The sequence below is a fragment of the Amblyomma americanum genome, chromosome 7 (assembly GCF_052857255.1).
Source record: "Amblyomma americanum isolate KBUSLIRL-KWMA chromosome 7, ASM5285725v1, whole genome shotgun sequence".
Taxonomy (NCBI): Eukaryota; Metazoa; Arthropoda; class Arachnida; order Ixodida; family Ixodidae; genus Amblyomma; species Amblyomma americanum.
In genome coordinates, this window is record NC_135503.1 from 133216154 (window position 1) to 133241265 (window position 25112).

General features: G+C 47.0%; 1 protein-coding gene across 1 annotated transcript in view; it reads right to left on the minus strand.

Annotated features, from left to right (window-relative positions):
- LOC144096597 (dnaJ homolog subfamily C member 2) overlaps positions 1 to 25112 on the minus strand; it is a 79684-nt gene that overhangs the window by 38384 nt on the left and 16188 nt on the right. The window contains exons 3-7 of the mRNA XM_077629404.1: positions 14277 to 14352; positions 13849 to 13947; positions 11430 to 11574; positions 9746 to 9826; positions 2219 to 2284 (exon numbers count right to left, since the gene is read on the minus strand). Of these exons, the coding sequence (XP_077485530.1) occupies positions 2219 to 2284; positions 9746 to 9826; positions 11430 to 11574; positions 13849 to 13947; positions 14277 to 14352 (467 nt within the window). The remainder of the gene's footprint in view (positions 1 to 2218; positions 2285 to 9745; positions 9827 to 11429; positions 11575 to 13848; positions 13948 to 14276; positions 14353 to 25112) is intronic.

Sequence of the window (25112 nt, forward strand, 5' to 3'; positions counted from 1 at the left end):
TTTGCACCACGAGTTGGTGCCTCGTGGGCATAGGCCATGGTTTGGGCGCTTGTCGGTCGACGTCACATGATAATATGTGGCCATTACTGCCCGATGCATTTGCTCGACATCGCCTGCATTAGATTTTAGTGCCCAACCATAGCAATTGCAGAGTTTGGTGATAAGGTCTGCAGTCAGTCGACCTTTACCACTCAACCTTTCACAATCCTCTGCTTTGTGCTTTTGGAGAAGATTGCGCAAAGCACTGCCCATCCGCTTTTGTACATGATTTGTACAATCTTCTTTTTCAACTGGTATAAAACCATATACCTTTGCTTCCTCTACTGCACGAAAATGCTTGCTATCTCCATCACAGAGAATTGTGGTGTAGCGCAGGCCGTGCCGCTCCAATGATCGTTGGAAGAGCATCAGAGCTGCATCCACCTCCATCTGCCCGGATTTTGAATCTGTATTCTTTTGGCGTACATGCTGTGCCTTCCATGCGTTGTACTGGGGGTCCTCCTCTTTGGGTGCATTTTTGCAGCCAAGGCAGTAGTTGCACAGCACTACATAGTCTAACACATAGCCTGAAAAAAGCTCTATGACAGAGCCCACACCAATGTGGGACTGGTGCCCTCTCGTCATCCACGTTCCATCGAAACAGACTGCGATATTTCCGGGATTACCAAATTCAGTTCTCTGTATAGTTCTTTCACTGAGGAAGCACAATCAGTCAGCACACTTTCAGCAGCTAGCGTCGCGGCAGGCTTCAATTTAGACTTGAGGTGTTGTGCTTGGTAGGCCTTGTTGTGAAGACCCCTGTGGGAGATTCCCATGGTTTAAAAAAAGTCATTCAGTGCTGTTTGGCCGTTCCCTGTAGTTAGCGCAGCCCGGGCAGCAAGAATATTTACCTGGAAGGGATTGCACTTTGTGCTTCCAGGTAGACGCTGGGAACTCCACTCGCGCACGACATCGCCGCAAACAGAACACTCCAAGCACAACTGTACAGCAACACTGTATTCGCGAGTGCTTTTCTGGATGGACACGTCGCCACCGCACTGGAGGCACACGGTTTTTTCGAGCAGCCGGTTGATTGCTGACAGATCGACGATCATGTACGTTGCTGCTGCCGTCGCCGCCGGGCCTGTGTCGCCTCTCTCAGTGCGAAGAGCCTGCAGCTTGCGCTCGGTCGCAGATATAGAAGAGAGCTCTGAAATTCGGGCGTCAGCTCGTTCTTGTAGTCGCTCCGAGTCTTGTGGGCTCACAAACGTCGTGTCGATGCGTGTTCGTTGCTGGCGGCCACCCGTGTCATCGGAATCAGCCGCGGAGACGCCCGTCGCGACACAAGTGTCTCGCTTCGATCACCTGCTTCGAGAGTGCACGGACGACCTTCCACTCCATCCTTATGCTTGTTAGAAGGCATTTTACGCCTTTTACCGAACTTGTGCGCACTGTGGAACTTTCGGTACGGTGGAGACATAACTCGCTTCCGAAATCAGGCAGAGACTTTTTCAATATGGCGTCGCGTCCGTCGGCAGCGCGGACCCTAACAAAATGGCACGGGCCAATGAGCTGTGCCGGTTTTGACACGTGACAGGCAATGACCAATGGCACAGCGAGATTCAGTCTTTCCTTTTTCTTCTTTTCATGGCTAACAAAGCGACGCTGCGCGTGCAGCTCCGATGGAGAGAAAGAGGAAGAGACATTCTTTCAAACGAGACCAAGATGGCAGCTTTCCGGCGCGTCATTTGAAAATGGTTGCACGGCGCAAAATGAGCATTTTTGAGGTTCTTTCGAGAGACTATCGGTCACAATACTCCCATTATTTGGCTTTTTCTGAAAAACTATGGGTTTCTCCGCTTTGAAACTTCACCCACATATAGAGAATGACCTCACGGTCACGAATAATCCAAAATTGAAAAACTGATTTTTTTGCAATTTTTCGGCCGCAAAGACCCGTGTCCCCCCTTAACACCCTGGAGTGTCACGTTAGCTATGAGGGATACTGTAGTGAAGGGCTCTGCATTTATTTCGACCACCTGGGGTTCTTTAACACGAGCTAACATCCCACTGCACATGGCCACCTTGAGTTTCTCCTCCATCAAAACAAGGCTGCAGTGGCCGGGATCGAACCCAAGTCCTCAGGCTTGGCAGCAGAGCGTCCTATTAAATTAAATGACACTGCATGCATAAGAACCACAACGAGCAAAACTGGAGCAGGAAAGTGAAGGTGACTCACTTCTCTCCCTTCTCCTTTTCCTCTTCATCCAGGTAAGAGTACTCACGCCACGAGTCAAAGCTGTACCTGCACACCCCACAAAAGAAACGGAAGGAAAATGTGAGTACAATTCACGTCAAGCATAGAAGATGGCAGCCCTGGGTCCGTATCCCGAGTTTGTGTCATAATAAAAAGCGTCATAATCTGCCGCAACGAGCACACCTGATTGGTCGAAATTCTGGAAGTGGATGTGGTGGTTCGGATGCAGCGAAAAGGGTCGAAGAAACTGGACGGTGACGTCAAACACATAGGGTACGCAGCAGATGCTCGACAGCCAACATGGCGGCGCGCTCTGAAGTGGAGCCTCTCACTTCGAAGTGAACTCGTCGATGTTAGTGAGTTTTTCGGCCCGTGAACTGGCTATAAACTGGTATGGGACTTTTGCTTCGTCTCATCTTGCTTATAACAAATTGAATGGACGATAAATTTGGACTGTTTTTTATTTCGTTGGACGATTCAGTAGCTCTAAGGCCTAACGAGCACCAGTTTGTTACAGAAATTGTTCTCTTCATTCAAACTTGATGGCGCCACTATCACCGAGCTATCTCGTGTGCGTATGTTGATTGATGTAAAATAAACCAGAATGACCCGCAAAATACTTGCGTTTACAGTGGGCAAATGTGCATTTCCTATTCTAGAGATCTCTATTAGCTGTTGAAGCATCCTCCATCATGATCGTGTGTAATGTCTGCCAGCATGAAACCACTCATGTGCACGGATGGTCAGTCGCCAGCGACGCGCTGCTATACCGAAGCGTTTGACATGCCAGAGGTGGTTTTTTGGTGTCCCTTATGGTTCTCGATAGCCGCGGTGGTGTGGCTCTGCATCACTGAGCTCGCGAGTTAGCTTACAAGTTAGCTTTAAGGCGTCAATGGGCATGCGTGCACTTCATACCATGGCAAATCTATGAAAACTTCGTCTGCGAAGTCTTCCAATGCATATACCAAGAGAAACACAGTAAGATTTTTTTTAGCTCATTCCTTTTATTTATTTGCCTTGCCTGCATAAAATGAATGAAAAAACAAATTACTGTCTGCACAACCATCCGACCACAGCACCAACTTACATTCAGCGATGTTGCAGACGGCAAGTCGTCACGGCATCTTGGTTCAGCCCGGCACAAAGCGCGTATTTTGCAGCGAGTGAGTGCATGCCACAAATTTTCATCCCTGTTCGGTTCTCCTCAAGATAAATGCAAAACACCGTGTTGTGCAAACAAGCTAGCTGCCTTTCATTTACCATCGGCGATCGGCGGCTGTAGAGGCCGCCTTCTGTCACTGAAAAGCCATGCGTGGTTGCGTACAATATTTTCTTCTTTAAGTATACCTCCGGCCTTCGCGGTGCAGCAATGAGTGCCTGAGCTATATTGCTTGTATTTGCTGAAGTCAGTTGGGTAAATAAAGCAGCTTTGATATTACTCCTTTACAGTGGAATCCGAAGCACAACCGAACTTGTGGCTGAATATTTCTTCAGTCGCATTGGTCGCGTTCATTTTCTCAGCAAAGAGCAAAAGCGCCGCTGGACGTTTCGCTGCGGCAACTGCAATGCAGTGATACCCTGCCGCCGCTCACAGTCACAACCGAACTGACATCCGCTCCTGGTTTTTTGACCAATCAGGTGTAGCTGCTGTGGCAGATTATGACGCTTTTTATAATGACACAAACTCGGAATACGGCCCCCAGTCTGCTCAGAGGAAACAAGTCGTGCTCCACAGGACGCAAACACAAAGGGCTGGGGAAAGAGCCCAAGTGCAAGCATGTGCGAAGTGCCTTTGAAACAAGGAAAGCAGCTGTTTCGTGGTTCACACCTTTGACATGCACCCACCTCTTATTTTCGTGCTTTTTATGTGTTCACCCATTGAACCCATCACCAAGGTTTTGAGAGGATGGATATCGCCGTCGCGAGCTGGCCTCAGAAAAGCAAAATCAGAACTATGCGGCCTGACTATTTTTCTGAGACAGAGCCCTTCGATCGTTGTACCCATTGTATCACTGGTGGGTGCCCGGCGGCACTGAGGATCGAACCCCGCATCTCCCACATGCGAGACGGATGCTCAACCACTTGGCCACCACTGCAGTTGGAAGAAGTGGGAGTGGTAATTAGGGTACCATCTACTGTAGTAGGTCATAGCTCCAACCGACAATTGCTGTCATGCTAGCGCACATATCTGCATTTGGCCTATTTACACGAATTACCTGACATTTACAAATTTTTTTTCCTCATCCACACGAATGCGCTGTGGAGTACCATATTTACACGATTGCAAGTCAACCTATTTTTCAAAATTTGAAAATCTGAAGTGATATGGTCAACTTAAAATCGAAACCAAAGCATCGAACCATAAATAAAGGCGAGAGAAATGAAATATCAGGCATGCTACAGCGTGGTTGCATTTTTGCTGCATGGCTCCATGACATCACTCTTGGTGCTGGCCTTGAGCAGCTGCTATGTCAACGCGCAGAACCGGCATCCCCACCCCACGCACGGCGGCACATGGTGGCTGTCGATAAGCAGCAAGCCGGCACCTGCCCACTCCCCACATGTGGCCGCAGATTGAGGCTGCTGATAAGCGGTGGCGGCCCGATAGCGCATTCGCATTCTGCTTAATAGGTGTCGTCCAAGTTTTTCTTAACTTACTTTGAACCACGCACTCGGCACTCAAGGGACCGTAAATAGTTGATGGAAGGGCCGCTGCTCCAATCGCGGCGACACCGCCACTTGGAACCGCAGCGGCGCCAGGGAGTGTCGGTAGCCAACGGAAGAGCCGAAGCCACTCATGCGTAGTTTCTCTTTGGCTTTGATGCATTGGCTACTGCCGGCCGCGTTTCACAAGTTTTTATGTAGTGCTTCGTCATTCTTCATTTGTGCTCCGGGTCCGGTAAGCAACTGGTGCTCGTTCATGGCTACATTCAAGATGGCTGTCATTATTTAAGCCGAAGAAACTAACTGTGCGCCGGACCGCAAGTTCAAAGTTCGCAACGGGTGATACAGGTGTGGCAGCTGCAGCGGGGCAAAATCTTCCGCTGTTCCACGCAATATCATGATGTGGCTGTTTGCGAGGTGCGGGATTTCGCTGCATGAAGATGTTAGAATGACGAGCTGTGGGACCGCAGCAGCGATCACGACGGCAGTGCTGGTGAGGACGATGGCGCAAATGTGGACGAGTGGTCCAGTGACTTTACATTTTTGTTTTGGAATGTGCCCACAGGCGTTCCCGCGCGCGGCAGCCGATAGCGGCTGGCGATAAGCAGAGGCCGCAGTATAGCGCTATCACGTTTTATTATTAAAGGCCAAGCCTAAACGACCTCCAAGTTTTTTTGTTTTTTTTCAAAAATGTTATGTGGGGGGGTTGACTTACATATGAGCCGACTTACAATCGTGTAAATAAGGTATTTTATTTCTGAGTATTCAGTGAAGTATTCCAGACTGAGGGTGCCAGATGTTGCTATTAAGCGCTCCAAGCTGTTTGTCTTCATGGCATGGCTCAACAGTGTCTAAGTCAGTCCAATCAATAGTTGTTGTGCCTGCCATCTGTGTCTGATTCTAGGAGCCCCAGAGCATCCAGCACAATGTTGCACGCTATGGGAGAACATTTAGACTGACTTCTTTTTTCATGCATAAAATGAATGCGCCCACAGAGTACATAATTAAATAGTTTTAGGCGCAAAAAAGGACAAGACACATAGGGTAGGAGACAGGACGAAGCGCCAACTTCCAACTGATTTTATTGCATGCGTGAAACGTACTTAAATAGCTTGTCGTCACATGTGCAGATGGGTCACCTAAAGCTCAAGTACGACTTGATAAGGCGCGCTCCAGGAATTTCTTTTCACAGTTGTACAATACTATCGATGTGTCGCTTACGCACAGGTCACCTTTCTTTTTGATAAAAAACGCTTCTATCAACTCCCTAGCATTAGTATTCCAGCTTTTGCCCAGAATGCGCACATCAGTGAAGCAAGGCTCACAATTGCGGGACGGGCACTTACTAAGGTGCTTAGTTAGATGTGTGCCTTCCTTCTTCTGCTCTACGTTTCTCTCATGTTCCCTCGTTCGCTCATTCAGGCACCTGCCAGTCTGGCCTATGTAGGAGTGCCCGCAAGACAGGGGGATTTCGTAGACCACCCCTTCAGCACATTTTACGAACGGTCTCCTGTGCTTTGTTCCGCAGCCTCGTTCCTTGCTGTTCTCTTTATCAGTACGGGAGCAAAGGCCACCTAGCTTTCTCGGTGCCGAAAAGGCGAGCCGTACACCATGGCGGCTGGCAACTTTTTTCAAATTATGGGCCACACGATGCACGTATGGCACCACCACTGGTCTTACCTCTTCTCGAGGGACCTCTGGTCTAGCTCTACCAGTACCATTCTTTGTCTTGTTTAGGAGACACTCAACCACCGCAGTCACGAGCGAACGGGGGAACCCGGCTGCAAAAAGCCTAGCCAATTGGTTATAAGAACTGTCCCGCATTTTGTGAGGGCATGACTTTTTGAGAGCGGATTCAAGGCAAAGCGAAGCAATCCCGCGTTTAACAAGTTTGGAATGGCAGGAGTCAAAAGGTAGCAGCTGCTTCTTTGCACGCGGAAAGTAAGACCAACAGACCCGATCACCACAGAACTCAATTTTCAAGTCTAAAAACTGTAATGAATCATGAGCAGGTAGTTCGTGTGTGAACTCCAGACCTTTTCCAAAGGCAGATAAAACACAGTCCACCGTTTTCTTAAGGTTGTAAAGACCTTCTTTAGTTAAAACAATCATAAAATCATCAACATACCTAAATACTTTAAAAACCTTGTCAATGGGTAAAACTTGCTGCAGAGCTTGGTCAATATGAGATAGAAAGATGTGACATAGCACCGGTGCCACACAGGACCCAATGCATATGCCTGATTTCTGCAGAAAAAACTGCTGGTCAAAGGTGATAAAAGTAGATTCCAGGTAAAACTGTAATAAGGTTAAAAAGTCATCTATGGAAATACCGGCTGAGTTCTGAAAAGAAATCGGGTCATTTCCCTCAATACATTCCCTAACAGCAGAAAACAAGGGGCCATGAGGGACTGAATAGAACAAATCTACAACATCCACTGAAAAAGCACTCCCAACATCAGGGTTGGTTTCAAAAAATTCACAAATATCATTTGACCGTTTTGTCAAAAAAGGATCATTTACATGCAGCTTGGACAGGTGCTTAGTCAAATACATGCTAAGATTTTTCTGCCACGTGCCTTTTTCGGATACGATAGTTCTAAACGGCATGCTTTGCTTGTGAGTTTTGACAGAAAAGAAAACTTTGAGCGCGCTCTTTTTGCTATCTCTAATCTGGTTAGTAAGGGTGCTCAACCCCAGACCATCACACAAGGCCATCGCGGCCGATTTCACTTTTGTAGATTTCGTTCCAATATCTAAAAAATCTACAAAAGTGAAATCGGCCGCGATGGCCTTGTGTGATGGTCTGGGGTTGAGCACCCTTACTAACCAGATTAGAGATAGCAAAAAGAGCGCGCTCAAAGTTTTCTTTTCTGTCAAAACTCACAAGCAAAGCATGCCGTTTAGAACTATCGTATCCGAAAAAGGCACGTGGCAGAAAAATCTTAGCATGTATTTGACTAAGCGCCTGTCCAAGCTGCATGTAAATGATCCTTTTTTGACAAAACGGTCAAATGATATTTGTGAATTTTTTGAAACCAACCCTGATGTTGGGAGTGCTTTTTCAGTGGATGTTGTAGATTTGTTCTATTCAGTCCCTCATGGCCCCTTGTTTTCTGCTGTTAGGGAATGTATTGAGGGAAATGACCCGATTTCTTTTCAGAACTCAGCCGGTATTTCCATAGATGACTTTTTAACCTTATTACAGTTTTACCTGGAATCTACTTTTATCACCTTTGACCAGCAGTTTTTTCTGCAGAAATCAGGCATATGCATTGGGTCCTGTGTGGCACCGGTGCTATGTCACATCTTTCTATCTCATATTGACCAAGCTCTGCAGCAAGTTTTACCCATTGACAAGGTTTTTAAAGTATTTAGGTATGTTGATGATTTTATGATTGTTTTAACTAAAGAAGGTCTTTACAACCTTAAGAAAACGGTGGACTGTGTTTTATCTGCCTTTGGAAAAGGTCTGGAGTTCACACACGAACTACCTGCTCATGATTCATTACAGTTTTTAGACTTGAAAATTGAGTTCTGTGGTGATCGGGTCTGTTGGTCTTACTTTCCGCGTGCAAAGAAGCAGCTGCTACCTTTTGACTCCTGCCATTCCAAACTTGTTAAACGCGGGATTGCTTCGCTTTGCCTTGAATCCGCTCTCAAAAAGTCATGCCCTCACAAAATGCGGGACAGTTCTTATAACCAATTGGCTAGGCTTTTTGCAGCCGGGTTCCCCCGTTCGCTCGTGACTGCGGTGGTTGAGTGTCTCCTAAACAAGACAAAGAATGGTACTGGTAGAGCTAGACCAGAGGTCCCTCGAGAAGAGGTAAGACCAGTGGTGGTGCCATACGTGCATCGTGTGGCCCATAATTTGAAAAAAGTTGCCAGCCGCCATGGTGTACGGCTCGCCTTTTCGGCACCGAGAAAGCTAGGTGGCCTTTGCTCCCGTACTGATAAAGAGAACAGCAAGGAACGAGGCTGCGGAACAAAGCACAGGAGACCGTTCGTAAAATGTGCTGAAGGGGTGGTCTACGAAATCCCCCTGTCTTGCGGGCACTCCTACATAGGCCAGACTGGCAGGTGCCTGAATGAGCGAACGAGGGAACATGAGAGAAACGTAGAGCAGAAGAAGGAAGGCACACATCTAACTAAGCACCTTAGTAAGTGCCCGTCCCGCAATTGTGAGCCTTGCTTCACTGATGTGCGCATTCTGGGCAAAAGCTGGAATACTAATGCTAGGGAGTTGATAGAAGCGTTTTTTATCAAAAAGAAAGGTGACCTGTGCGTAAGCGACACATCGATAGTATTGTACAACTGTGAAAAGAAATTCCTGGAGCGCGCCTTATCAAGTCGTACTTGAGCTTTAGGTGACCCATCTGCACATGTGACGACAAGCTATTTAAGTACGTTTCACGCATGCAATAAAATCAGTTGGAAGTTGGCGCTTCGTCCTGTCTCCTACCCTATGTGTCTTGTCCTTTTTTGCGCCTAAAACTATTTAATTATGAACCAAAACCAACTAGCCCAGCAGCAAGTGCTCTTAGCCCACAGAGTAACAGCAACGTATTGGCTTAGCATAGCCTGAACCCCCAATACTCCGCTCGTACCTCTGCTGTATTCTTATTTCACGTTCCTGTTCAATATATTAACTCAACATCATTACCTACCAAGGCGCTGGCATAACAGAAAAGAATGTAAGCAACTTCCAGCGGTGAAGTGTGCCACAGAGCACATCAACTGCGATTCAGTGTTCACACAACTTCATAAGCTCCCATGAAATGCAGTTTACAAGGGACTCTCAGAAACAGCGAGTCTGCACGCCTTCCCTTTATGAGCCACTCTCACCAGAAGTGGTAGAACCGGTCCACCTCGTCTCGGCTGGAGTTCTCGTCGCCCAGCGGAGGGACGTCACGCTTGGTCGACCACCTGCACACAAGCCATTGACATTGAACGCATTTGGAAAGTGAGGCTCACTTTCTGAAGACCTGTCGCCTGTGTAGGTTCTCTTTTATGTTTGTGCATAAAGCGTACACTATAAATAATGAATGGCTTCAGCTTTCACTGGTGTTTTTTTTTTAACCTTGCAACAGGCCTTCACTTGCTTGAAACGTCTTCGGTGATCAATCTCTTGATCTTAACTGGCTGTGCACTACAAGTGTTGGTCAAACTTTTCATCTGAAGCATCATCCCTGACCATAAATCGAGTTTCGGTCTAAATTTGCTGTTTTTGCTGTTTTAAAACAATTCTACTTGGTATTTTGAAAAATGGCTTATTGTGTCAGAATGTGATGCGATGTGGAATGTGATGCGATAATTAAATCAAAATGTTAGAAAAAACCCGGAGCTGCCTTTAACATGCAGGAGACTTTTCGTCGAATGCTGCAAATTCTTTGTTTTCAATTTGCAGAACATTAAAATTTCCCACCCCAGGAAATCAGAGACCTTCACAATGCCTTCCTGCCCTGTGCCATCTGTTACGGAACAATTTCTCCTCCTAAAACACTAGCAGTGATGGCGTGACAACTGCCACTACAGAAATCTTCCGGAGAAGACAAAAAAATTTACCGAGTGCTTCCTTCAGATTGGAACAAGAAAGACATTTCCTTAGAATACTGCTCATATCAAGCCTGACTATTTGGAGCTCTCGCCGCTCCTTTTTATTTATTTTGTTTATCTTATCTTGACAAAGCACAAAGCCACAGAGGCATCGAGCCTACAAAAAATTAGATGTGGTTTAATTACTGTTGAACTAGTTTAGAGAGCTGAAGCTATGGTGTATCGGGCAACTAGATGCGGCTTGGCGTCTGCAAAGTTGAGTACATTTCGGACAACTGCCAGCACTGAAGCTCGTCGAAGTGACTGTGTCTTCATTTCCGTCCATGTTGCCACCGTCTGTAGTGACAGCAGCATCAGCAAGCGCCTTTAGAACGCGCGTGATAAGTCACGTGCTTTATATTGCATTATACCGTATATGACATCATCCGTTCACTCATCAATATTTTTACATTTCACTAAATTCTTTCTCAGGGCCAATCCTAAGGTCACGTCACATGTTTAGCACTTGTAGTTATCCGTTGATATAGCAACATACATATCAAATTATAAATCATGGTAATTAATCTAATTACTATTGCTTAATTAGGCTAAACTTCCTCTTTCCAGACATATTACATGTGGACATTCATATGTTTACTACTAATCATGGTTATTACTATAATATGATGTCACCATGGTTAACCACTCTAACTAGTACACGCCTATATACTATCTTAGTCTAGCGATCCAGCGGAGGTATGCCACGGCGAAGCGTGGAGCTCGGTGCAGCAGTGAAACTTTGGTTCAGACTGGCGTAGTAGAGCTTTCGCTTTTAAAAATTGGATCCCCCCCCCGCCACCCTACTGAGAATGTCCTGGCGCTGTTCCTGACTAGCTTCACTTCAGACTCACTTCAAGCTTGACAGCCATGGCCAACAGAACGACAAACTTAACCACCAGCACAATGTGACACCTCCCATGGCACAGTGTCTCACCTGGCGTTTGTCTCGAAGACTGGCCTAAACGTGGTGAAGAAGTTGTTTCGTGACTCAGCACAGTTGGTCGGGATGTCATCATCAAATTCGGGGTCCACACTGTCGTAGGAACGCCGTCGCACCGGATTACCCAATATTTCATATGCTGTGAGGAGGGAAGGATAAAAGCTGGCATTAAGATTAAGCCTGCTGGTCCAGTGTCGCTCACACGCCACCCCATACGTGATTATGATTATGATTATGGATTTTTATGGCGCAAGGGCATCTACGGCCAAAGAGCGCCATGACACAAGGTATTTTTCTTTTTCTCAAGGTGGGGTCAAGGACTCGTTTTCCAAGCATTTCACCCTAAATAAGCCGAGCACCAGACCAGGGGAAAGCTTGTACCCATTGTATCACCGGTGGGTACCCGGCGGCACTGGGGATCGAACCCCGCACCTCCCGCATGCGAGGCGGATGCTCAACAACTTGGCCACCGCTGCGGTCGCCACCCCATACGTGAAGTTATACATAGACAAGAGCATTTCTTTAGTACCTCACCTCATTCACATATAGTTGTTGCCTGCTATCACTGACTGCCACCTTCATGATTCCTAAAGCCGGCTGTCATACAACCCTTACCAGTAAAATGGCAACACAGGCAAGCTGGTAATTCATGATGCAACAAACAGCATCAAAAATGACAATTATACTACAGGAGAAAGCAAACCACTACAAGCACTGACTGCAAGCGAGCTTATATGGCTAGCAACCACGCACAGAATGAAAAGGAATGGTGTGGTCATCTGGGCAACGATAATAATCATATGGAAGTTACTGCCTAAGAAAACATAACTATATCTCATCCTCGGCCACATGCTTTTCTCTTTTCCAGCTTGTGCTATGAACAGGAGGGCAACATGATTCTAAACCCTAGCTATCTTTGCTGCCACAACAATCTCAGGTACCAGATGCTGGTGACGCCATTGTACAACTTTACCTCAGCTTAATTCCCCAGAAAAACCACATTCCTAGCAGTGTGGCCCCAGGGAACTGCTAGCAGCAAACACACTGTGAATCTTACCATGCTGCTTGAATCAGTTCTTCACACAGGAGCAAGTCTGGCCCACATGACAGTTCTCATAGCTTAGTGGAAGAAAATAAACTAAATTTTGCATGCAATCAACAAACCTCTTCATGTGACCTTTCATGCACAGAAAGCACTAACTGTTCTGTTTTTGAACTGTTTATTGTAAGCCCCTTCTCATCTGGTGCCACCTAAATGTTAGCCAGCAGCCCTCCGCAATCTTTAGTTGTCACAGAAAGTGTGCCACCTCCTTCCCCAGAGGCCACTTCCACTTGCCAAAAAAGCATCTGTACTAGGCCTGCATGAATAGTGTTTTTGGGTTTGAAGCAAATAGTAATTTTCTTCAAATAATAAACCAAAGGTGGAGAAATGAGCCTGACAGTAACTGAGGTGTGCAAGTTTTATTAAAACAACAGTTAAAAAGATTAAGGTGGTTTTAAAAACACTTTCAGTAAAATAAGACTGGCAGTACCGTTCACATGTACCGGCAACTATTTATTTTTTCAATGGTAGAGCCACTGCCAGCATAGTGGCCGCTGAAAATGTTTTAAGAACTGATGGAAAAGCAGATCAAACCGTGTAAGAAATGGTGAATCATCACAGAAGTAAAAAATTATGACATCTGGAGTATCTTCCAGCAATAACAACCCTCTGCATGGCATTCAGTCCTGTTAACAGACTAGATATCCCCCCCATGCAACTACATGAACAGCTGCTAAGTTTTAACGCAGCATGGTGCTACTGTCAGCTCTGAAGTGACTTTCTTAACCAATTAAAACATAAATTCCTGCCAAAACCACGAGCACTGCACCCACTGTAATCATGAGAGACTAAGATCTACATGAATGTGCTAATAATGTTATACTCCTCTCCAAAAGTACACCGGACAGGATGGTGTATAACTGATGCCATCTTTTCGTGCTTTCCATCAGTCGAATCAGATGACAACTCAAAAATTCAAGTGGCCCTGAAATCTCTGGTAGGAAAGTTAAACCTCACTAAAACTAATCAAGTACTGCTATCTATGAAGAACATGTAGCGGCATTCCCATCCGTGCTTGAATGGTGTAAACACTCTTCCACCGATCCTGAATGCACCAAGAACAGCTCTACTGTGAAGGCTGGCTGAAATGTATCATTGCAACTGAAGCCATGTATGGCACGGATCAGGCAGCTTTAGTCGAGTGGAGAGCTACACTATGCAAAGCCTTGACTGCTACTGGACACCTAAGTGTTGTAGTCTCAAAAGTTTTGTTATCCTTATCAGCGGCAATCAGAACTATTGCGTCCAGGTTTCTCGTTTACAGGTGCTGAAGGAAATAAAGGAAGACCACAATGCCGAGAAGCCACTCACCCCGTGTGATGCATGAGAAGTAGTCATGGTCGAGGTCTCTGACCTGCTCGCCCGCTGTCTTCCGCTTGTCCGGGTGGTGCAGGAGCACCTTGCGGCGATCTGTGGCCCCACCACCCAGTCACATCGCTTTTACCCCTCGGGACGATTTAACGTGCAAATAGATGAAACCAACCAAGGGAACAGCAAAACAAAAACCCTGTCACTAATAATTCAGCATATTTCAAGTGAGAGGCACTTAGCGTTAGTGTCATTTTCCAACAAGTGAAACTGAAGTTGTAATGCTAAAAGTTCCCTCTATTGCTAACAGTGAGCATCCAAAACATAAATAACAAATTCTGCCATTTTTCTCTTCTAGATTACTAGGTGCTAGCTTAACACTTGTTGCTACACTTCCAGGCATCTCAGAAAGGTGCGGGAACATTCCTTACAGGCCTTCTTGATGTCATGGTCACTTGCGGCATACCGCTTGGTCTGCAGGCCCAATACCCGGTAGTGGTCCTGGCTCTGCGCACAGCAACACGGGCAAGAAGCACAATTCACACCACTGCCACTTTTGCGAAGAATTTTGCAATCAGGTGGTGTTTTGTTGAAGCACAAATGAATGCGTATTAAAATCTCCCGTTTCATGACCTCCATGTAATTTCTACACGGACTTTTGTGTATGTGACGTCATAGTTTGTATGCTTATTGATAATCACTTTGCGTTTGTTGAACGACAAAATTTTGAGCTTCTTCTCTGTCATTTCACACACATAATTATCCAAACTGTCACTTACAGTCCTCAGTTCAGCCAATCAAACCACACGTGGCTGGTTTTGTGACAGTATCCATCACATCATAGTTCGGCCGCCGTGAAGTAAGAGATAATCTCGTGTATGGGCCACATTCCCCGTTTTGGACTAGACAATTGTGAAAAAACGTCAGATTATAAGCTTTTTCTCAGTTCGTGCAAAGGCCACTCCTCAAAAGATTTACACCTGAATTTTAAGAAAAATGCGTCTGTTACAAGCGTTTATAGAGTAGTTCATTCAAAATTCAGTTTCAGTTTGGTTTTTCGGTTTTTGCTGTTTTAAAATTACTTCTACTTAGTATTTTGAAAAACTTTTTTTTTTGTGCCAGAGGGAGGGGACTTTAAGGAATGTGATGAGACTATCAACTTAAATTCTGCCATTTCACGTTTTTTTTTTCGTACAATAAATAATGCAACGGGGCTTAGGTTAACGCTAAGGCGGCGGCGAAACCACGGCGGCAACCGAGTCTCTCGTCTCTTCAGGTCAGCAGGCGCTCGGTCTGAGTGATGGCAGTGTGGCTACTTCTTCTTTGCTTCAGTAAATATAGGATGATGTCCTTCGTCTTCACAATGGTCCCGGGGAGAAAAGGAGCCATCCTGGCGACTCAGGGTGCCGACAACAGAACCGGGTCATAGTATGGCTTGAGTCGTTGGACATGTACAGTCTCGCGACCACGTCGGCGAAGATTAGAAGATGGTGTGAAGAGCTCAATAAGGTAGTTCACGGAGGATGTGCGCTTCAGGACGTGGTAGGGGCCACGGTATTTCGAAAGAAGTTTCTTTGAGAGGCCAGGAGCAGTGGAAGGAATCCACAGCCAGACGAGTGAACCGGGTGGGAAATCCGGATCATGCTGACCGTCGTCACGGCGATGTTTTTTGCGCCCCTGAGTGTCTGCCGTGAGCGACCGTGCAATCTGGCGGCAGTCATCGGCGTGCTGGGCACCTTCAGAAACAGTTGTGCACTCAGATGAGGCAGGGTGGTATGGGAGAACTGTGTCGATGGGAGCGGATGGATGCTGGCCGTAGAGCAGAAAAAATGGGGAGAAACCGGCGGTGGACTGAGTAGCAGTGTTGTAGGCGTACGTAATATAGGGCAGAACGAGGACCCAGTTCGTGTGGTTGGCAGTAACGTACATCGCCAGCATGTCGTCCAGAGTGCGATTAAATCGTTCAGTTAGACCATTTGTTTGCGGATGATAGGCTGTACAAGTCCGATGAATTATATTCCACTTGGCGAGTAGAGCTTTAACGACATCAGACAAGAATACGCATCCTCTGTCACTGAGTTGTTCACGAGGATCACCGTGGCGAAGTATAAAGCGCTGCAAAATGAAGGACGCTACTTCACGAGCTGTAGCAGCCGGGAGCGCGGCAATTTCTGCATACCGGGCCAAGTGGTTAATGTCAACAATGACCCAGTGGCTGCCAGCAGCGATGTACGGCAGAGGACCGTATATATATATATATATATATATATATATATCGATGCCAACACGGTTGAAGGGGCGAGGAGGACAATGCAGTGGCTGCAGAAACGAATAGAGCCATCTTTCTTCTTCACGAGGACCACGGGCGAAGCCCAGGGACTGTGTGAGGCCTGGATCACGCCGCTCTGAACCATGGTGTCAACTTGGTCTTGAATAACTTGGCGCTCACTGGCGGAGACACGATATGGCCGCTGACGCAGAGGTGCGTGGTCATCGGTGTCGATATGGTGGGCGACAGTCGACGTGCGGGTCAAAGCGGGTTGGTGTGAATCGAAGGAGGAACGAAATTGATGAAGCAGCGCGAGCAGTTGAGTGCGTTGAGGTGCAGGAAGTGAGGCGTCGATGGAGGAATGGAAAACGTCTGGAGACGACGTGTTGAGTGCAGGAACCGGCAAACTGAGGGCATCGAGGTCGAGGGATGGCGAATCGTCATTTTCATCGCGATAGAGAATGAAGCCAATGATTTGCACGGTACTGAGGCACTCACCGCGACGCACAGCGGAAGCATATGTAAATGGATTGGTCACAAACTACGCGCTAAGGCCAGCTGACAGAGTGAGGACGGCGTAAGGTATGGACAGGTACTTGCGGCACAGAAAGAGGGGTGATGGTGTAAAAAGTATGTTGCCGTCGTGAACAAGGTCAGAAGTGAGGGGCACAAGAACAGAAGAAAAGGCAGGCAGTTCAGTGTCTTCGGCAACAACGGCTTTGTCAGGAGCAGCAGAAGGGGCATCGGGCGGGGAGGAACCGCTGAGCGCAAAGAACTCGAGTTCAGCACGAGCACAATCGATGCCTGCGTTATGGCGTGACAGGAAGTCCCAACCAAGATGATTGTATGAGAACAGGTTGACAAAATGACGAATTCAATCAAGTAGAGGATTTTCTGAATAACGACGCGAGCCATACACGTCGCTAACGGCGCAATAGCCTGCGCGCTTGCGGTGCGCAGCGAGAATCCAGAAAGTGGGGTCGTCACTTTTCGCAAGGAGCAGCAAAAGGAGGCGGCCATGGCAGAAACAGCAGCACCGGTGTCGACAAGCACCAGAACAGAAACACCCTCTACGGAAACGGCGATCAGATTGGCGGGACATAATTGAGGCCTTGGACATTTCGCTGGTGGCACAGTTCTCGCCTCAGGAACTGCAGTGTCTAGTTTTCCTCTTGCGAAAGACTCGGGCAACTTCCTCAAGCACAATATCTTTGATGTGCGCCAACAGTTGCGAGTGGTCGGGTGCAGTCGACAGGCCGGCAAGCGACTCGACAGGCACTGCTGTATGCTGGCGAGTGATGAGCCTCTGCTTGCGCAGCTCGTCGTAGCTCTGGCAGAGACTGACGACTTCGGCAACGATGCGGAGATCTCGCGACAGCAGCATCTGAAAGGCGTCATCCTCGATGCCTTTCAGAATATGCTTCATCTTGTCCGCCTCGGACATCTGGGCATTGACGCGCAAGCATAGGTTGACCACGTCTTCAATGTAGCTGGTGAACATCTCACCCGACTGCTGAAAGCGCTCGCACAAGCGGTGTTCGGTGTGTAGCTTGTGCACAGCAGGACGTCCGAACATTTCGGTGAGGTTCGCCTTGAAAGCAGTCCACGTGGAGAAGTCTGCATCGTGGTTTCGAAACCACAGGTTGGCAACGCCGGTCAAATAAAAGATGACGTTGTTCAACTTGGTGGTATCGTCCCGCTTGTTATATGTGCTCACCCGCTCGTATGATGTGCGCCAGTCTTCAGTGTCATGGTCGTCAGTACCGCTGAAGAATGCGGGGTCCCGCTGCCGGAGGGAGCCGGAACAGAGGACTGGTGAGCCAACCTGCACGGCTCGGTGGTGGGCGGGTTCGGGCATAGCGGGGGTCGGTAGCGTGTGGTTGCGCAGGTCCAGGGCGGTACGAGGATGCTAAACCGAACCTCCACCAAATGTAACGGTGGCTTAGATTAACGCTCAGGCGGCGGCGACCAAGTCTCTCGTCTGTTCAGGTCAGCAGGCGCTCGGTCTGAGCGATGGCAGTGCGGCTACTTCTTCTTATTCTTCTTTGCCTCAGTAAATATAAGATGATGTCCGGCTGCTTCACAACAAATAAAATATGTCCATATTTGCGTTTTTCTTGCATTAAATGATTACTGAGGACAACTCCATGCAATTTTTGTTCTTTAACAACGGCGAACCAACGTTTCGAAGAACCCGTGAGCTGAGCACCATGGCAGCCCTCCGCCTCCTACCTCCCGTGCATGTGGAATGTCCTGTCTATGGTTTTATGAGCTGCGCCCTGCCACCATGAGCCTGCATGCTCGCTGTACGAGTTTTCATGTATTTCAGAGTAAAGCTTGTGTTTACAAAGTGTGATCGTACTTTGAGTTCGCGAGGCTACTTCGTGGCAGAGCCACTCAAAGGGCACCCTGCCCACGCGTGCACGAATTTACTTTCCATAGCGGTTTCGTCGTAGGTGCAGAGAACACACTCAGCCCCTTAAAACTGCTACAGTTCTCAGAACCAAATCGTTTTATGTCTCTTTTTGGATAAGCTGACGTTTGTTTGGATTGAAGTATTTTCCCAGCACTGGTGTCAAACCGGTGACGCCAGGACACAAGGACACTCTGTGAAAACCGTTCAGTACTGAATGGAAATGAACCCTAGCCTCTTGGTTCTGCAGGCAGAAAACTATTGTCATCACCACAATTTGCTTGCGAAAAAGGCTGATGGTGGCGACACCTGTAGTTCTTTTTCTGACCTTTTCCAGCTTATAAAAGCTAAGCTCCCTTCTCAGTGAAAGTAGTCTCTTTGTAATTAAAATGTGGCAATCGAACAATGCAGCCCAACTTCAGTTTGTCCCCGGTGTCCTGCCTTGAGAGTAGCAGTTGTTGGTGAATGCTGTCTGTGCACTTCTGTGAGCCACCAAATTGGCTCAGTGGTTATGGTGCTCGACTGCTGATTCAAAAGACACGGGTTCGATCCCGGCCATGGTGGTCGCATTTCGGTGGAGGTGAAATACTAGAGGCTAAGGGCGTCTACAGAACATTTTACGGGGGGGGTGGGCACCTGATGGTCGGAGATGGGGGAGGTGGTAGGTTAGCCCCAAAAAGGCACTATCTGTGGTCAGAACTATGCACATGAAACAAAAATTAGAAACAGCATATTAGTGCTAGGCTTGGAGAACATACATTGAATTTTATTAATAAACAAAAATATAAACTTAGTAAGTAACATGTGAAAAGTTACTATCACTTCATGAAGAAGAACGGTCAGTATTGCTGAGTATTCTCGAACTGCAGGCGATCAAAGCTCGGTGCAATTAGACCTCAATTTAAAGGACCGCGCGTGCGGTATCACATCTATAACGCTATAATGCATAACATTCATCATACAAAGCCCATCCAGCTTATCATTTGTCATTGTTGGGCGTACTCAGGTTTTCACTCGCCTCACTGTATTGAAGGAGTGTGCGACAGTGCAAGTGGCAAGGCCAGAGCCACCTCAATGGCTTTTACTACAGTGGGGAAGAATGCCTTGGCCTCAAGCAGAAGTTCAGAGTACGTTTTCTAATGAGTCCCCAGATTTGCTTTTCCACATCTCATACGAAGAGATACCCGCTTCCTTGAAGTTTTTGACATAGTAAAAGCCTTGGAGTTCTTCAGCGAGGGAAACAAACTCAACGTGGCTCGAATACTTTACTTTTGCTGGACGCAACTTGAGAAGTTTGTCTTCGCATTGCTTTCAGAAAAGCGGTGAGCCAAAGAGGCAGTGAGAGAGTCCAAGTAGGGCACATATATTACCACGCGATAGTATGCCTCCGGTGACTGAACCCCGTAGCTGCCTTCAGTAACTGAACCCCGTAGCTGCGTCGGTGGGCCTGACGAGAAGCTTGTCTTGGTACAGATATCAACACAATAAGCGAGTGGCTGCTTCACTTGCAGTGTTCATGATGTCATAGATCTGCTCTTCAGCGATAGTCCGGTGGCCGCGAAAAATATTCTACACATCAGTGATGTGGTCGTGTACAGAATGGACGTCCATAGATACACTTCACAGAACGTTCATAACTGGTTCCAGTCGTGCGCTGTACTTCGCTACAACATGCAAGCAAACGATGAAAGATGAGCTTGTTGGTGCACAATAGAGGATATGAGCTTGTTGCCTAGTTGCAGCTTTCGTGCTTGATTCCATTGACACGAGCTCCTCAGGTGCTTCGACTATGGCCATGTAATGCCGAGAGAAGATTTTAATTGAGCTGTATTTTGTGACCATCTATTTTTACACAGCATCAGAATGTTGGGCACCAATTTCCTTCGGAGCATGCTCTCACGGTAGAAGTTTATGGTTTGTTTGATGATCCCTATTGCGTTTCAAATTTCAGAGACCTCATTTCAATCGTTGATCATGAGATTCAGTTTGTGACTTGCGCAGTGGAAGAATAGTGCCTTTGGAAGCTCTTTCTGTATTATTCTGTTCACTCTAACTTCTTTTCTAGCCATTGTAGAGCATCCAATGTACCCCTGTTCAATGAGGTTTGAAAGAATCAGCCCAGCATCCGTTAAAAACTTCAAGATTGCAGCAGCGATGAAAGCAGAGTTCAGTAGCTCCAGGTCTACAAATCCCAAAAACTGCTCTCAAACGCAAACTTCAGTTCCTGTCTTGTCAATGAAGTGAATGCCTATAGACACCTGCTCTGTTCCTGCAATTTCGCGTGCAAGGACGGAAAAAGAAACGCTGCATTAGCTCCGGTTACTATTTGCTCTTTCAGGGTGTTGCCACAGATTGTTATGATTTCGTTCTGGACGCGGACAGAAGTGCACTTAGCATTGCCAGCAGAAAAAGCGAAGTGTTTCTGAAGTCGAGTATCTTCAGCTTCTATACAAAAGTCAAGGAGATCATTGAAGACTCCACTGTCAGACTGCTCCCCGTGAATTGGCAAGTCATGCGTTGCACGAAAGATAATGGTGTAAACAATAGGAAATAGTGTCTTGCAGTTCCTCTGACCTTGCTCACGTAGTGCTCTGCTTAGCTGCTGTACAACGGGTAGTTGCTTGCCAGTCATCACATCCACAAAGTTCTGCGATGCAGCCATTGCCTCCTGGTGCCATTGGGATTTCACGTGATCCCTCCACACCTCGTGCATTTTTTTGTAGTTGCTGAAAGCGCGCACGATAAAACTCCCTTGCGTACCGGTGAACATTCGGAAGAAAAGTAACGCAAAAATGACAAAAGGCACCTTTCACTGTCACTGAGTATGCAAGCCAAGGAGCATAATCTGCCAGCCACTCGTAGCGAAAAGTTCTCTTGTCAGGTGTTACATCTTTCTTAAAGTCGTATGTAACATTTGGCAACCATGGGTAAATAAAAAAGGCGTAACAGTCAGGGAATGCTTGTGAGTTCAGCGTTGCCTAGAAACTCTCCCAAATCACATTCTTGAGACGGGTTAGTTGCTTTCTCACTGTTGTCATCGCAATTCAGTCCCAAGCAAGGAGAAAGGGAATCATCATGGCTTACTACGTCATGGGAGCTCACTGTTGGTGGAGTGCCTTCTATGGAGTCGATGACCTCAGCTGCTGTCCGCTGATGAAAGCTTGTATTATTCTGGTCAAATGCTGCAGCGTTGCCACGTGACACACTAAAATCTTCGGCCGGGCAGCCGGATAAAACTCCATCAGACACCCGCTGACGCTTGCAGAAGGTTCAGATGTCCATCATCTGGGACCACTCGAGGCAAAGCTGACTGGGGAGTTCCACGGGTTTGACCGCACAGTCGGGCAACCCCACACACAGTGCTTGCCGCAGTGGGGTGATAGGGTATAGGGAGCCTCGATGTAGCGTGTGCCGTCGGCGGCGCTGGCATCAGGATAGCGGGGAAGGAGGATGAGGCAGCGCTTGAGTTTTCGTGGCCAGTCCAGAATGCAAAAAAAAAATTGCCCCAGTGCATTTTCTATGAGCGGCACACCCCAATGTAATGGACTGCTCCACTAAAAGAAACTCCCCCACTTTCTCCTCCGCCTTGGTGCAGAAGGAATCTTTTCTCTTTCTTTGCGTGGTTACGGCATGCAAGCTTCCCCGGCGCGCCCACTGTCTCCATGTGCATGGTCAGGTGCTCGTCGCACGCACGTTGTTGAGTGTCATGGTCTGCAGTGGTGCCCCGCAAGAGAAATCAGGAGGAGACTGGGAAGGAGACTCAGGGAAAACAAGGTATTTTTATTTACACTTATTTACATCATGGAGCAAATGACAGACTTTACAAGGTAAAAAATTATGAGGGAAGTCCTTCCATTGAGGCAGACAGGCGCTCTTTTATAGCGTTTTCACCGCCGGTTCCGGCTCTTTCCTGCCAAGCAGCAGGTTTCGTGGGCGCGGCCCTTGGGCAGAATCGTGGACGCATATCCGAATGCTAGAGCTCCGAACCTTCCATTTTCTTTTTCTGGTAGGTTCCCGTAACCATCTCGAGCTTCCAGGAGGGGCAGTAGCATGGGCGGACAGTGAAGCAAGAAAGAGGAGTGGGTGACATGGGGTCCCCAAACTGGACAGACTTTGTATGTCACGGGGTGTGCTGCTTGTTGAATGGGCTGATCTGGGATGGGCTCTCTTGGCTGTTTTGGTGGAATTCCGCAGAAGTAGGACTCCGGAACATTAGAGAAAGCAAGCAAGCCTTTTTTCGTAGAAGCAGTACCCAGTGACTCTGCAGTCAACGGTGAAGTGGCTAATTAGTCTTTGCGGGCACCAACGCAACCCGGATGAAAGAAAGAAGAGTCCTCTGGTTAATTCCTGAAACTGGAGGTCAATGCTCTTTCAAAACAATGTGCACTTTTGTGCTGAGCACGGCTTGGCTGGTGTCGTGTGCACTTTTGTGCTGAGCACGGCTTGGCTGGTGTCGTTCTAGAATTTCCATGGTTTTGTACCTTTTAAGGTTGGCTCTCACAGACCAGATTCAATTGTTATAACCGTTTATGTGCTATGACAGCATTGTTATAAGCAGTTTATTTTACCATAGCACACAAGGTGAAGCTGACGGTGCAGTGGTTGTTCATTGTTATATCCGATATATTGTTCTATCCAGTATTGCTACAAGTGGGTTTGACAGTAAATGTGACACCAACAGAAATTCTGTTAGCATACAATTGCATAATCGTTTCCCACGATGTGACGACTCTTCTGTGGACCAAACACAATGACAGCTTCGTTAGCAGCAGTGTCTAAATCATAGTGTGTAAAGTGCAAAGTTGGCTCGCAATCCTGAAGGGCGTTTCATATGCATATGCGGGACCTAAGTGTGCTAATCAAGCTATATAGTTGTTTTCAGCTAGTGAAAAAAAAATATCCGAAATTTCAGGGAGGGAGGTAGCCGCCCCCCGTTGGCCCCCCTTCTGGACGCCCTTGCTAGGGCCCCGTGTACTGTGTGATGTCAGTGCACATTAAAGAATCCCAGGTGGTTGAAATCATTGGGAGCCTGAGCAACTTCAAGACATTAAACCACATCATCGACTTGGTTGAACCCAAAAAATTTTCGGTGCTCTTGGTAAACTGTAGAAGCATCAAAAATAAGACGGACGCTTTTTCCTCTATGGTTGCAACAGTGCAGCTGCACATTGTACTAGGCACCGAGTCCTGGTTAGACAAGAGTATTATGAATAGCGAAGCATTCCCACCGGGGTTTACTGTCTACCGTAAAGATAGACATCGGCATGGCGGAGGCGTCTTTATTTTAATATCAAACGACCTGCCTAGTGAGGAACTTCAATTTGACAGTGTTGCGGAATCCATGTGGTGTCGAGTGAGCCTCCCAAAGGGGAATAGACTAGTATTTGAATCCTTCTACCATCGACCTGATAATAATGAAACTCCAATTCATAACCTTGCTGACATTTTATCAGTCCTCTGATACAGTTTTTCTGGGCGACGATTTTAATCTCCCGGAGATAACATGAACTTCCGAAGGTGCAATAACTAATAAAGCATGAATTAATACAACTTTTCGTGAACTGATTACATTAAATAATTTAACCCAATATGTATTGGTTCCCACTAGACAACAGGCTACATTAGATCTTGTACTTTGTAACGACCCCACCGTTGTGACCAAAGTGTCTACGCAACCTAGCCTTAGTGATCATGACGCGGTGATTACGAACTTAAACACTTCAGTAGTACTGATTCGTCTGCAACTCCTACGGCAGGTATGCATATATGAGAACGGTGATTTTGACGCCATCCAGGCAGAATTAGTATCGTACTTGCCAATCTTTCAGCGTCTCTCAGAAAGTAGTGACGCTGAGCATTCATGGTCCGCGTTTCGCATGAGAGTATTGGAACTCCTAGAGAAATATGTCCCTAAAAAATTCCTGCGGCTAAGAAAAAAACATAAACCATGGTTTAATTCGGATGTACGTAGGTTGATACGGAAAGCTAGAAGCGCGTACAAAAAGTGCTCTAAATGTAACACTTCCCTCAGCCGCCAACAATTAAAGGCTGCGAACCGGATGGTAAAGCTAGGTATCAAGAAAGCGAACCGCTTATTTTTTGCCCGGTTAAACACAGATCTGAAACAAAACCCTAAAGCCTTCTGGAAATATGTAAGGACAAGTAGAACCGATGACACTTCCATTCCCGCACTAAAATCGAATGATAACACTATAAAGACAGACACGCTGAAAAGGTTAAAATGTTTAATCAGTTGTTTAAATCAGTGTTTTCTAAGGGACTGATGCCTGCCACAACTGCATCACTCCCTCCTAACTGTGTCTCTGACCACTGCATGCCTGAAATAAACATCGATGTACATGGTATTGTCTGTCTTTTACGAGAACTGGACCTCTCTATATCTATGGGTCCTGATAGAACTCCATCCGTCATTCTGAAGAAATGTCACAGCATTATAGCACAGCATCTCTGTATCATATTTAGAGCCTCGCTCAAAACCGGGTCGGTTCCACAGGACTGGAAAGTAGCGGCTGTCAATCCGATCTTCAAATCAGGGGACAAGAAACCGGTGGAAAATTATAGGCC